The 14,262-nt window shown below is 55.1% G+C and overlaps 1 protein-coding gene and 1 pseudogene across 2 annotated transcripts; both read left to right on the top strand.

Moving 5' to 3' along the window:
- LOC101112177 (small ribosomal subunit protein eS26-like) overlaps window positions 1–6,402 on the top strand; it is a 12,314-nt pseudogene extending 5,912 nt beyond the window's left edge.
- On the top strand, window positions 6,271–14,262 carry LOC101111922 (aldehyde dehydrogenase family 3 member B1). 2 transcript variants are annotated; one of them, XM_027959784.3, is made up of 10 exons: window positions 6,271–6,482; window positions 8,192–8,354; window positions 8,840–8,950; window positions 9,135–9,255; window positions 9,512–9,597; window positions 9,691–9,772; window positions 10,033–10,419; window positions 11,109–11,275; window positions 12,251–12,350; window positions 12,633–14,262. In XM_027959784.3, exons 1-10 carry the CDS (start codon window positions 6,424–6,426, stop codon window positions 12,815–12,817), a joined length of 1,461 nt encoding a protein of 486 aa, XP_027815585.1. In that variant the 5' UTR covers window positions 6,271–6,423; the 3' UTR covers window positions 12,818–14,262. The 2 variants fall into 2 exon arrangements, with proteins under 2 accessions (XP_027815585.1, XP_060260311.1); XM_060404328.1 differs by lacking the exon at window positions 6,271–6,482 and having other exon boundaries at window positions 7,961–8,354.

Here is a 14,262-nt window from a genome sequence, read left to right as displayed (position 1 = left end):
AGTCTCACCAGCAGTGTATGGAAATTCTAGTGCCTACACACTCTTACCAAGACTTGTTATTTTCTGTTTTTATGGGTTTTTGTAGTTGTCATTTTATTATAGCTACCCCAGTGGGTATGAAGTGGTACCTTATTGTGGTTTTGATTTGAAATTCCGTAACGGTCAATGAAACTGAACATCTTTCATGTGCTTTTCGATCATTTGTATATCTTCTTTGGAGATAGGTACTTTGCTATTCAGGTACTTTGCTCATATTTAAATCGGATTTTTTGCTTCTTGTTGCTGAGTTGTGAGACTTCTTTATATATTCTAGATACGTAACCCTTACCAGATTATATTGCAAATACCTTCTCACATGCTGTAGGCTGTCTTTTTACTTTCTTAATAATGTCTTTTGATGCACAAAAGTTTTAGATTTTTGTAAATCCCAGTTTATCTATTTGCTCTTTTGTTGTTCATGCTTTTGGTGCCATATTTAAGAATTCATTGTGAAATCCAAGGAGATGAAGATTCGCTCCTGTGTTTTCTACGAGTTTTATTTGTTTTAGCTCCTATATTAGGTTGTTGATACATAATGAGTTAATTTTTGAATATGGGGTGAAGTAGGTATTCAATTTCTTTGGCACGTGATTAGCCTGGTATCCCAACACCATTTGTTGAAGAGACTATTCTTTCCATAGCTTCCCTAGTGGCTCAGTTGATAAAGAATCTGCCTGCAATGCAGGAGACCCCGGCTTGATCCTGGGATGGGAAAGATTCCCTGGAAGAGGGAATGGCAACCCACTCCAGTACTCTTGCCTTCCTTCTTTCCATACTGGATGATCTTGGCATCCTTGTTGGAAATCAACTGGTCATTGATATTTGGGTTTGTTTCTAGACTCTCAATGCTATGTTATTAGTCTATCTGTCAGTCCTTAAGCAATAATCAAAATGTCTTTGATTATTATAGTTTGTAATAAGTTCACACATCAGGAAACGTAAGTCCTCTAACTTTGGTTTTCTTTCTACATACATTTTTGGCTATTTAAACAATGAGGATTGGAATTGCAATTACATATGAAGATGGGCTTTTCCATTTCTACAAAACGTTAGCCTTTCCGTAGAGATTACATTGTATCACAGATCACTTTGAGGGGCACTGCCAAATTAAACATTATTCAGCTTTTCATCTCTCAGGCCTTCACTTCCAAGGTGACCAAGAAAAAAGAAGGAACAATAGTCATGCCAGAAAGGGCTGTGGCCACGCGCAGCCCACGGTGCCAGCTGTGCCCAGTGTGCCCTCAAGGACAAGGCCACTAAGAAGGTCATCATGCAAAACATATAGAGGCTGCGGCCATCAAGGACATTTCTGAAGCAAACGTCTTCAATACCTATGTGCCTCCCAAGCTGCATATGAAACGACAGTACTGTGTGAGTTGTACCATTCATAGCAAGGTAGTTAGGAGCCATTCTCGTGAAGCCTGGAAGGGCTGAACACCCCCACCCCAATTTAGAACTGGGGGTGCCGCCCCATGACCTTTGCCAAAGACCAAGTGGGGAGCTAAGTCCTTAGTGACCAAAGAAAAACTACCCTCTGGAAAAAAGTAAAGTGAAAATTATATTTTAAAAAATATTAAGTTTTCCAATCCATGAACATGGGATATCTTTCCACTTATTTATATATTCTATAATTTCTTTCTGCAGTGTTTTGCAGTTCAGTGTAAAAAAATTTCCCCTTCCTTGGTTAAATTTATTCCTAAGTATTTATTCTTTTGGATAATATTGTAAATTGAATTATTTTCTAAATTTCCTTCTCAGATTGTTCACTGCTAGTGTATAGAAACACAGCTGATTTTTGAGTATTGATTTTATATCCTGTAACTTTGCCGAATGTGTTTATTAGCTCTAGTAGTATGTGTGTGTGTGTGTTCTTTGGGGTTTTTTTTTTTTTTTTCAACCACACCACGTGGGCTGTGGGATTTTAGTTCCCTGACCAGGGATCAAACCTAGGCTCTTGGCAGTGAGAAAGTAGAGCCCTAATCACTGGATCACCAGGGAATTCACCTTCTTTGGAATTTGTTTATATATAGAATCATATCATCAGCAAATACAAATTGCATTACTTTTAAAAAAATATTTATTTAGGCTGCACGAGGTCTTCATTGCTGTGAGAAGGCTCTCTTCAGCTGTGGCAAGTGGGGGCTCCTGTTTGTTGTGGCGCTTGGGCTGCTTATTGCGGTGGCCTCATGTGTTGCAGAGCATGAGGGCTCTAGGCATACTCTAGGCTTCAGTAGTTGTGGCTTGTGGGTTTAGCTGCTCCACAGCATGTGGGATCTTCCCAGACCGGGGATCAAACTAGTGTCCCCCGCATTGCAGGCAGATTCTTTATTGTCTGAGCCACCAGCTCTATGTGATGTTCAATGACAGTAGAAGATGCTGCCACTCACAAAGTTATAAACACACGGCAAGTGTTAAGATCTGATGAGGCTGGGCGGTGTGTGTGTGTGAACGATCGTGAGTTATCCTGTGTATTTTCTGTATGCTAGAAATATTACGTAAGGTATAAAGAAAAAAAGAAGACCGTTTGCACCCCACGTGCTAGAGTTCTCCATATCCTGAAGTTTAGCATGGTTAAGAAGAGCTTGAGCTCTCAAGACCATGCATTTCTCTGGGTCAAGTTTTTCGAACAGTTTTTGCAAACTGCGATTCAAGCCCGTCCTGGGACCATAGCCCCCAGCTGTCCCTTCGGCCGGTGATATGAAGGGCAGGCAGGCACCTCTGGCCCCACCTCTGCTCCTGGCCACACCTCACCTGGCTGGGCCCTTGAGGCTGGAGAGGACACACAGACTTCTGTCCTTCCCCCCACCCCTCAGGCCTCTCACTGCCTGCAGTGCTTTGAAGTTTCTGGAAACATCCAACCTGCTCCCATAATGACCTTCCCGCGACCTCATGAGATGAGTGTCATGGTTGGCTGCTTTCTCCCCATTCTATGGATGGGGAGACTGAGACTCTGGGCATTCTGGACAGGGTTGGTTCCCAGCTGGGGAGCTTCCCTGCGGAAAAGCCAGAAGGGAGGCTGCCAGGGGCCCAGGATCTGTCACAAAACTTACTAGGTAGCTTTTCCTAGGAATGACCAGGGAACCCCCTTTGTTCCCGCCAGGGAACCCAATGCCACTTTTGAAATCCATCTGAAATTTGAGATCATTTGGAAGCTGGTAAAGATGCTGATGCCAGGGCCCATCCCACATCTGCCGAGGCAGAAGCCCAGAGCAGGGCCCTGGCATCTTCAGGTCCCCAGGGCAAGTTTGAGGGTCCCCAAACTTGAGTCCCTGAGGGTCCCCTGTTGAGTCCCACTGAGGAGGCCATGGTCCTGGAGTCCTGGGCACTGCTGTTTCTTTTCTCCCCAAGAAGGATCCTTTTCACAGGGCACCCAGCCACTTGGCCCTCTCCCCTTCCTGCCTAAAGGCTTCCTAGTGACTCAGTGGCCAAGAAACCCGCCTGCCAATGCAGCAGATGTGAGTTCAATCTCAGGGTCAGGAAGATCCCCTGGAGGAGGGCATGGCAACCCACTCCAGTATTCTTGCCTGGAGAATCCCATGGACGGAGGAGCCTGGTGAGCTACAGTCCACGGGGTCACAAAGAGCTGGACGCGACTGAGCACGCTTGCACACAGATACGAGTTTGGGGAGACACCAGTCAGACAGAAGTCTGGGAGGTCTCACTGGCAGATCATGGCCTAGAGTCGGCTGCTCTGTCCTGAGGCTTGTCACATCCAGTCCTTCCTTCCCCTCCCCTAGCTGGTAGTCACTTCCCGGAAAACACAGGAACTACATTGCTGTCCCAAACTCTGCAAGACCCCACCCCCCATCCATATGGGTCACCCCCTGTGACATTCTCATCAGGGGGATCATTGCTGTAAGCACCCAGTGTGACCCCAGACTTTCCCCTTTCTACCTCACCCCACCCTTCAACCATCACTGATTCTTTGCTTCCCTGGAGCAACAGAATTTCTTTTAAGTCTTTTTTCCCTCTGAGAACTATTTGTTTACATTCTTTGACCATTTTTTATTAATATTTTATTTGCCACGCCAGACAGCATGCAGGAATCTTAGTTCCCCAACCAGGGATCGAACCTGCCCCCTGTTTGCACTAGAAGCACGGAAGTCACAGAACTGTTTGCAAGAATCATCTAGTGAGGTGGCTCTGAACTAGGGAAAATGTCATTCCCCTAGACACACTTGGCAGAGTCTGGCGACATTCTGGTTTGTCGTAACTGCAGAGGTGTAGAGCAGAGGAAGGCCAGCAGTTGCGAAAGCTGAGACCTGGGAGGGGAGGACCCCCGATGGAGCCCCACCAGCACATGGGTTTCAGACTTCTGTCTTCCAGAACTGGGAGATTGTAACCCCGCTGTCTCCAGCCACCGCTGTTGTGGTGGTGGTTCGTTAGCGCAGCCCAAGGAAACTGATCCGAGGCATTTGCAGAGCATCTCGCCATCGCTGCACTTGGCATTTCACGGTTGTTGTGGAGGCCGACATACTTTCATTTGCTTGTGGGCTATGCAGGCTTCTTGTTGGTTCAGTTCAAAGTGGTAAGGTTTATTTAGTTTTTTGTTTGCTTGTTTTTGGCCCTGTGGCTTGTGGGAACTTAGTTGCCCAACCAGGGATTGAACCCACGCACTTGGCCATGAAAGCATGGAGTCCTAGCCACCAACCATCAGGGAATTCCTTGGTTTGTCTCACTTTAACAGCTTTGAGGTACAATTGGTGAACTGCACAATCCGGTGGCTCCCAGGAGGCGGGCTGTACCCCATCCCACCACATCCCACCCCTCGGCTCTTCGATTGTTCTTGCCAGCACTGACTTCCCTTCTGGTGTCTTGTGTGGCCCCCACTGGCCTGGTTCCCATCACAGCCAAGGAGCAACTCACACGCCTGCCTAGGGGGCAAGCTGGTTCTCATGCGGTGCCTGGATCTGCTCTCCACAGCCCTCGGCCATGGAGTGATCTTGATCTCTTGGGACAGGCTTGGGAGTGAAGGGCAGACAGGGGCAAATCACACATGACGGATTAGCAGTGGGGCCTGAGCACATCCTCTGCTTCCTAGAACCTAGCAGGTGCTTTAGAAAGACTGGGGGAAAAGTTAGTAACCAATGCTTACAAGCACTGATTTCGTGTCAGGAGCTGCGGTTATCTATATCTATTCTTTCATCTTATAGTGAGATTCTCTAATTGCAGTTGCTGCCTGGGGAGGCTCAGGGAGGTTAAGCAGCTTGTCTGTGCTATGTGTTTAGTCACTCAGTCGTGTCTTTCTGACCCTGTGGACTGTAGCCCACCAGGCTCCTCTGTCCATGGAATTCTCCAGGCAAGAATACTGGAGTGGGTTGCCATGCCCTTCTCCGGGGGATCGTTCCCACCCAGGGATCAAACACAGGTCTCCTGCATTGTAGGGGGAATCTTTACCATCTGAGCCACCAGGGAAGCCCAAGAAACTTGCCTAGGGTCACACAGTAAACAGAAGAATAAGGGGAAAAAGGAACAAGATGTGATACCCTGTGGCCACAGGGGCCCCTGGCCCATCCACTCTCTCTCTGCAGCTGCCAGGGCCCCTTCCTCTGCCCTGAGGAAGCCAGTCAGGCACATGAGGAGAGCGCAAATGAAGGAGCCCTGCAGGGTGGGAATGAAGGCATAGACGTGAGGGTCTGGTGGGGGACCTGAGTGGCTTGAAGAGCTCTGCTGTCTGAGGGCGTCCTGGAGGAGGCTGCCAGGGTCCGCTGACAAAGTACTGATGCTTTCAAACTGTGGTGCTGGAGAAGACTCTTGAGAGTCCCTTGGACTCCAAGGAGATCAAACCAGTCAATCTTAAAGGAAGTCAACCCTGAATATTCACTGGAAGGACTGATGCTGAAGCTCCAATATCTTGGCCACCTGATGCAAAGAGCCGACTCATTGGAAAAGACCCTGATGCTGGGAGAGATTGAGGTCAGGAGGAGAAGGGGATGACAGAGCATGAGATGGTTGGGTGGCATCACCAACTCAATGGACGTGAGTTTGAGCAAACTCCAGGAGATAGTGGAAGACAGAGGAGCCTGAGGGGTTGCAGTCCATGGGGTCGCAAAGAATTGGACTCTTGGCAACTTAGCAACTGAACAACTACCTTATCTTTCTCCTTCTCAGGTAACTTCCTGCCTGTCCTTCCCAGCAACCACAGCATCACCTGGAGTCACTCGGAGTTGCCAGGCCTGTTCCGGGGGCCAGCTGTGCCAGGTGAGGCAGCCGCAGGCAGTGCTGACATGTGAATCAGCAGGAGGCCGGACCAGCTGGAGCTTCGGTTTGGTAATCTGTCACCCGGGTGCCTCTCCACCTCCAGACGTGGGCACAGGGCGCCCGGTTGGGGAGCTGCACAGGCAGCGGGCAGAGGCGAGGTGAGAGCGCACAACTGGAGGCAGAATGTCAGGCATAAAGCGCCCAGGCTTGGCAAAGGATCCGGGGTCGGAGTCCACACCAGGGTACGTGGGGTCAGGCGTTGTGGGGAGGGGCGGGCCAGCAGCACAGGGTGGGGGAGTGGGGAAGAGAAATGGGATCCCGACCCCGTGGGGCCTCCAGGGCTGGGGGTCTGTGGGCCTGGGGCCTGGCTCAGTGCAGGCAGGTGGTGCTGCCCTGCCCCCTGCTCCCTGCTCCCACTTCCAACCCCTGTGAAGCCTGGGAATACTCTCGGAAAACCTGCAGCCCCCATGGGCTGGCCTGGCCCGGGGCAAGGGTAGAGGCTCCCCAGGCTGGGGGAAGAGGCCCTAACCCTAAATGAGGGAGCGGCTGACCTCAGCCCTACCCAGCCATCTGCCTCCTCATTTGATTGGGCACTGGTAGGGGTGGGCCTGAGGATATGGTCCCCGGGCTTTGGTTCATTCTGGCCACATTCAGCCCTAGCGAGGCTCTAGAGAGGCTCAGACAAAGCCAGAGCAGGGCCAAAGCAACCAAGTGCCACTGGAACTCCAGTGGGAAAGCTGGGTGGCGCGGGTGACGCTGGTGCCTCTGGGGCAGCCCTGGAACTTGAAGGTCTAAGGGTGCTCCTGGCCACCATGAACCGAGGGTGGACGGGGCCGGTGGCCAAAGGCAGCCCCGCAGGCCCAGCTGCTCCCGGACGCTCAGGAGGAAATGGCCCTGGTCCATCTTGACGCTGAGCCTGGGCCTGGGCGGGACTTCCTGACCTCCCTCGGCCCCTCTGCCATCTGGGGCGCGGGCGGGGGTTTAGGTGGGACCACCCCGGGCCTGGCTGTGGGAGGGCATAACTTGGGTCCCCTTCCAGCCCAAGAAAGGGCCAGGATAGCTGCCCTGCCAACCACAAGTAGGAGCAAGCAGGTCCTGGGTTCCCCCTAAGAGCTGAGCTCCTGTTGCCCACCTGCTGAGGGGCCTCATCCACACGGCCAGCCTTCCCCCTCCCACCCAGCAGGACTTGCATGTCCCTCGTGTCCCCAGCCCAGGCCTGTGCTTGCACGCCCAAGGAGAAGTCTGTCCCCACTCCCCAGGTGAGGAGACTGCGGCTGAGAGAGGAGGAGGGGGCGGACGCTGAGACCTGCCTTACTCCACGATCAGGGCTCTGAGGCAGAGGTCCTGGGCTCAGGCCTTTGAGACGCTGCTGGACCCTGAGGGTAGATGGCTCACATTGGCACACGGGAAAAGAGAGACAAAGAGACAGAGAGACACACAGACATGGACAGAGAGACACTCAGAGAGACCTGGAGGCACAGGCGATGGTGTGGTTTTGGGGCCCTGGTTGGGGTGCTCAGAGACCTTTCTTGCTCAAAGTCCAGGTATTTCCCCCCAGAGGCCCTCCTGGGCTCCTTCTTCCCACCCCCATGCCTCATCCCCCTCCCTTCCCAGCCCCGCCGGGGATCCCTTGGGTGTCAGACCAAGGCCAAATGGGCTCAAGGCTTCAGGCTGTCAGCTGAGCCTTCCCACGGATGCCCCGCCCACCCCATTGCTCCTTGTTCCAGGCCCATCTCCCCAGAGCACAGGGAGCCGTCCCATGCTCCGGGGCCCTGCGGCACACCCCAACCTCAGTTTCCCCATCTGCCACTGCAAAGTTCTGTGGTCTCTGAGGCAAAGAACCCCTCGAGGCCCTGTGGGGGTGTCCATGGGCCCACGTGGGTGCGAGTAGGGGCCGTGGAGGGGTGGTAAAGGTGGGGGCACCGCAAACCACACTGCCTCCGCCCTGCAGGATGGACCCCTTTGCAGACACCCTGCAGCGACTGCGGGAGGCCTTCATCTCGGGGCGTACGAGGCCGGCTGAGTTCCGGGCCACCCAGCTGAAGGGCCTGAGCTGCTTCCTACGAGAGAACAAGCAGCTTCTGCAGGAGGCGCTGGCTCAGGACCTGCACAAGGTGGGTAGGGGGTGGCGTGGGGGGAGGAGGGCAGGGGTGGGTGAGGGCAGTCAGGGGTGAGTGGGGGCAGGCAGGGGTGAGGGGAGGAGGACAGGGGTGGGGGGAGGAGGGCAGGGGTGAGGGAGGAGGGCAGGGGTGGGGGCTGGAGCCAGCTGCATCCCCGGCTCAGTCCTGTGGTTCAGCAGACTCTTCCCTGGGCTGCTAGCTGCTCTATGTCAACTCAGTAAACCTGTAAGGCAGGTCTGACTGCTGTCCCATGTCACAGACGGGTAAAGTGAGGCACGTGGGAGTTAAATCACTGGCCCAAGGTCCCACAGCCAGAAAGCAGCAGAGCCCAGGACCCATGCTCCTCCCTGTAGTTCCCAGGGGCTGGCTGTGCTCACCCTGGAGACTGTCTCCGTGTCCACCCTGAAGACTCTTGGGAACCTCCAGCTCCCCTCCCCACCCCGCCCAGGCCTAACCCCCGAATCCCACCTCTACCGCAGGCGGCCTTTCATTCGGACATTTCGGAGCTCATCATCTGCCAGAATGAGGTTGACTTGGCTCTCAGGAACCTGTGCACCTGGATGAAGGATGAGCCAGTGGCCAAGAACCTGGTGAGACCTCTGGCCAGGCGGGACAACTTCAGGGCGGCCCAGCCCAGGCCCTGGGCGAGTCACTGACTTTCTTGGGACCGTGGTCTCCTTGAGGGGACTCCACTGCACAGGCAGGTCGAGGGCTATGAGGGGTGGGCTTTGGGGTGATCCTTAGTGAGGCCTCACTGTCCATTCCACACCCCAGATCACGCAGCTGGATTCGACCTTCATCAGGAGGGAGCCCTTTGGCCTGGTGCTCATCCTGTCTCCCTGGAACTACCCCCTGAACCTGAGCCTGGTGCCCCTGGTGGGCGCCCTCGCTGCAGGTGAGAGGACGCCTCCACCCTCATGCCCCGTTGCCTGTCCTTCAGCTGCCCCCAGAGCCAGGAAGGAGGAGGGAGCTGGCACCAGGTGGCTGAAAAGGGCTGGTTCCCATCTGGCCACCATCCCTGGGGCTGTGTGGCCTCGGGGCCAATAAGGCACCTCTCTCAGCTGCACTAGGCTGGAGGATCCGAGGATCGAATGGAGATGGGCGTGGCTATACATGGCCCCGCCCTCTCCTTGCCCCGCCCCATCCCGCAGGTAACTGCGTGGTGCTGAAACCCTCAGAGATCAGCAAGAACACTGGGAAGGTCCTGGCCAAGGTGCTGCCCCGATACTTGGACCAGGTGAGGGTGAGCCTGTGTCCCACACCCTTACTCCCACCAGTGGGAGATCCTGCAGGGTCCTCTGAGCCGTGCATCCCTCCCGCCCCCTTGCAGAGCTGCTTTGCCGTGGTGCTGGGCGGGCCCGAGGAGACGGGGCAGCTGCTGGAGCACGAGTTCGACTACATCTTCTTCACGGGTGAGGGTGGCCCCGGCTGGTGTCCTGGGGAAAGAGGGATGCTGAAGAAGAGGCTGGAGAAGGCGGGGGAGGGAGGAGGCGATGGCCAGCGGTGTGGAGCGTCCCTGATGGTAATCATCTGGGGCAGGTGGGCCTGGCAGGGTGGGGTCCTGGGGCTGCAGGGCGGGGGCAGATCCCAGTGGGTGAGCCAGGATGGGGCCAGGAAGGTGGTTCCTGAACCATCCAGCCAAGAGCAGCTGAGTCAAATCCCATGTTCCCAGGGACCCCTCGAGTTGGCAAGATTGTCATGGCTGCCGCCGCCAAGCACCTGACGCCCGTCACGCTGGAGCTGGGAGGCAAGAACCCCTGCTATGTGGACGACAACTGCGACCCCCAGACTGTGGCCAACCGGGTGGCCTTCTTCCGCTGTTTCAACGCCGGCCAGACCTGCGTGGCCCCCGACTATGTCCTGTGCAGCCCCGAGATGCAGGCACGGCTGGTGCCTGCCCTGCAGAACGCCATCACCCGTTTCTATGGCGACGACCCCCAGAGCTCCCCAAACCTGGGCCGCATCATCAGCCAGAAGCATTTCCAGCGGCTCCGGGGCTTGCTGAGCTGTGGCCGCGTGGTCATCGGCGGCCAGAGTGACGAAAGCGATCTCTATATCGGTGAGCCCCGCCCTCCCTGCCATTGTGCCCCACCCCCATCCACACCCCAGCGAAGGCCCCTCCACGCTGGGGGCCACAGCTGGACCCCGAGTCTGGGCTCTGAGGCTCCCCCCACCCCACCGCTACAGCCCAGCCTGGTGCCATGACTTCGTGATACCGGTGTTTCCTGGTGCTGGGGTCTGAGCCCGCGACCCCACGACTCCACACTCTGGCCCAAGTTCTCCAAGCTCAGACCCCAGAGTTCTAGGCTCAGCTTCCCAACTTCAGCCCCACGATCCCCTGCTCCACGGGCCACACGACCCCTAGTGCTACGCGCCCACGATTCTGGTTCTCAGCTCCCAGAGCCCGTCTGCTCTGCTGTGAACAAAGAACCCTGGTCTCTTGGGCCAAACGACTCAGAGTGTCTAACAGTCTGGGACCTGGGGCCTCAGACTCTGGGGTCTAAGATCGGGTCACCCTCTGACTGTGAGACCAAGGCTGAGTGATTCTCTGGGCCCCACGAGCCCGGTCAGGCTGGGGAGCCCCTCGTGGTCACTTCCCGGGGGCTGCGGGGAGAGAACCATCCCTGGGACATCCGGGTCCCTGGGCCCTGACAGCCCGCGGGCCCGCCCACCAGAGGCCCACTCGCCTTAGGCCCCGCCCACCAGAGGGCCCCGCCCCTGGGCTGAGCCGGCCCCTGTCTCTGGCAGCCCCCACGGTGCTGGTGGACGTGCAGGAGACAGATCCGGTGATGCAGGAGGAGATCTTCGGGCCCATCCTGCCCATCGTGAACGTGAGGAGCCTGGGCCAGGCCATCGACTTCATCAACCGTCGGGAGAAGCCCCTGGCCCTGTACGCCTTCTCCAACAACAGCCAGGTGGGGCTGGACGCAGGCGGGGGCAACAGAGCGGCCCGAAGGGGTGAGACTAGTCACCTCCCTTTTCCCAGCCCACTTACAAGGGTCAGGGAGCAGACAACTCCAGGGTAACTATTCAGTTCAGTTCAGTTGCTCAGTCATGTCCGACTCTTTGCAACCCCATGAATCACAGCACGCCAGGCCTCCCTGTCCATCACCAACTCCCAGAGTTCACTCAGACTCACATCCATCGAGTCCATGATGCCATCCAGCCATCTCATCCTCTGTCGTCCCCTTCCCCTTCTGCCTCCAATCCCTCCCAGCATCAGAGTCTTTTCCAATGAGTCAACTCTTCGCATGAGGTCGCCAAAGTACTGGAGTTTCAGCTTTAGCATCATTCCTTCCAAAGAAATCCCGGGGCTGATCTCCTTCAGAATGGACTGGCTGGATCTCCTTGCAGTCCAAGGGACTCAAGAGTCTTCTCCAACACCACAGTTCAAAAGCATCAATTCTTCGGCGCTCAGCCTTCTTCACTGTCCAACTCTCTCATCCATACATGACCACTGGAAAATAATCCAGGCCATTGGACAACAGCTCCCTGAATACAGGTGTCCCGCTGAGACAGGGGTGTGGTTGGCGGGGGCAGCACCAAGAACAGCAGCCTCCACCCAGACAAGGAGGTGCCCTTTCTATCTGCCCTGCCCCAAACACCCTTCTTTTCCTAAATTGTGCAAAAGTTCTGTATGGGTGTGCAGAGCCCCTGAAGGGGGATTAGGCAGAGCAAAGGTGGGGCCCTGCAGGCAGAGCTGGGCTGGCTGCCTGTTTGAGGTGGCTGCTAACCCTCACAGGCACTTCTCAGGGCTGTGGGCTCCTCTTTGAGAACTCAGAGGGGCGACACTCACTCAGCAGAGGTTGGAGACCGGGGAGGCACCTCTGCTCACTGTGGAATAAGGAGCCTACGCTCTACCCCTGACCCCGGCCTCCCCCTCCCACCAGGTAATGAACCAGATGCTGGACAGGACCAGCAGCGGCAACTTTGTAGGGAATGAAGGCTTCACCTACATGAGTCTTACCTCCCTGCCATTCGGGGGAGTCGGTGAGCCCCGCCCTCCTTCACGCTCCAGCCCCAACTCCCAGGGAAGCCCAGATGGGTGCTCCAGACCCAGGAAGGTTCAGTTTGGCCTTCATTCATGGTTCAACCTTATGCAGACCCCTGGCCTCTCAGGGCCTCAGTTTCCCTCTCTGCAAAATGGCTCACCGCATGGCCTGGCTTTCCCTGGGCTCCCTGCTGGGCGGCGGGCTGCTGGTGGTGGTGGTGGTGGTGGTGGTGGTGGGCTCCTCGGCCTGGCCTTAAACCCTCACTTTCATGCCTGTGCAGGCAAAAGTGGGATGGGAAGATACCACGGCAAGTTCTCCTTCGACACCTTCTCCCACCACCGTGCCTGCCTGCTCTCCCACTCGGGCCTGGAGGTGCTGAAGAATATCCGCTACCCACCCTATTCTGACTACACACAGAAGCTGTTCACCTGGGCCATGGGCAGCCACTTGTGCACCCTTCTGTGAGCACCCTGCCTGCCTCCAAGTCTCCGTCTACGACCCCGCTATCCTGCTGCCGCCTGGATACTCAGTGGCCCCCAAAAGGCAGGCATCCTGTCCAGGAACAGAAAGGTCCTGCCCTTGGGGCTTTGTCTGAACAGACGCCCGGCTGGACAGACCTCTGGGCCACCAGTCCAGCCGCTTTCAGGACCAGAGTCCCCTCTGCAGCTTTCTGATAAATTTGTTGACCCTTTGCTTGAATATGTCTGGTGACAGAGAACTCACCCCCTAGGTTGAGCAGTCCTGGTGGTTAGGAAGGCCTCTCTCATGTCAGATCTATAATTAGGCTCCCAAAGTACACAGTGATTTCTGACAGCTCCAGCCAGACCTGGTTTGGGAAGCTGGGTTTGTCTGGGTCTCAGTTTCCCCAACTGCAGTGACGAACGTGGGCCCTTGGAGACGTCTATGCCCTCCAGGCCAGCATCTGCTGTGCCCGTGTCTGTCCTCCAAGCTTGCACCTGCCCCCTCGCCCCTCACTCCTCTCAGCTGCCCCTACCGAGGAGGGAGCCTCACTCCCATCTCACAGGCAGGAGCCAAGGCCCGGAGAGGGCACCGACTCCCCAGGTCACACAGCCTTTCGGGGAGGGGGGTGTCGGAGCCAGTGGGGGCTGGGGGTCCCTCTACTTCCTGGGGCTCAGAGGGGCAACAGCCGGCCCACCTCCGGACTGGTCTCACCGCTATGGCATGAACACATGTTGGTACACATAGCACAGGTGTGAACACACAGATCCTCAGACAGGCAGACACCAGCGCTCACACACACTTACTCGCACACTCAGTTGGGGCTGGAGGCTGCGGTTTCTTGGGGCTCTTGTGCCAGTTCCCCGATGCCCTTCGTTTCTATGAACACCTTCTGAGGGTGTGGAGAAAAGGGAACTCCCCTACATTTTTTTGTGGGAACATAAATCCGTGCAGTTACTATGGAGAACAGTACGGAGAGGTTCCTTAGAAAAACTGAAAATAGAGAAACTGATGACCCAGCGATCCCACTAGTGGGCATATATCTGGAGAAGACTAATTCAAAAAGATACGTACACCCCCAATATTCATTGCAGCACTATTTACAACAGCCAAAATATGAAAGCAACCTAGATGTCCAACAACAGATAAATGGATAAGGAAGATGTGGTGCATATATACACAGTGAAATACCACTCAGCCATAAAAAGTATGAAATAATGTCATTTGCAGCAACGTGGATGAACCTAGAGATTATCACACTAAGTGAAGTCAGTCAGACCAAGACAAATACTCCACACTATCACTTACATGTGGAACCACAGAAATAGTACAAATGAACTTATTTACAAAACAGAAGCAGATTCACAGACATAGTAAACAAATGTATGGTTACCAAAGGGGAAGTGGGAGAGAGATCCATTCGGTGTATGGGATTAACATATACACACTGC

Source organism: Ovis aries, chromosome 21 (genome assembly GCF_016772045.2).
Source record: "Ovis aries strain OAR_USU_Benz2616 breed Rambouillet chromosome 21, ARS-UI_Ramb_v3.0, whole genome shotgun sequence".
Taxonomy (NCBI): Eukaryota; Metazoa; Chordata; class Mammalia; order Artiodactyla; family Bovidae; genus Ovis; species Ovis aries.
Note: the sequence above shows the minus strand (reverse complement) of the source record. Positions and strands in the feature narration are given on the sequence as shown.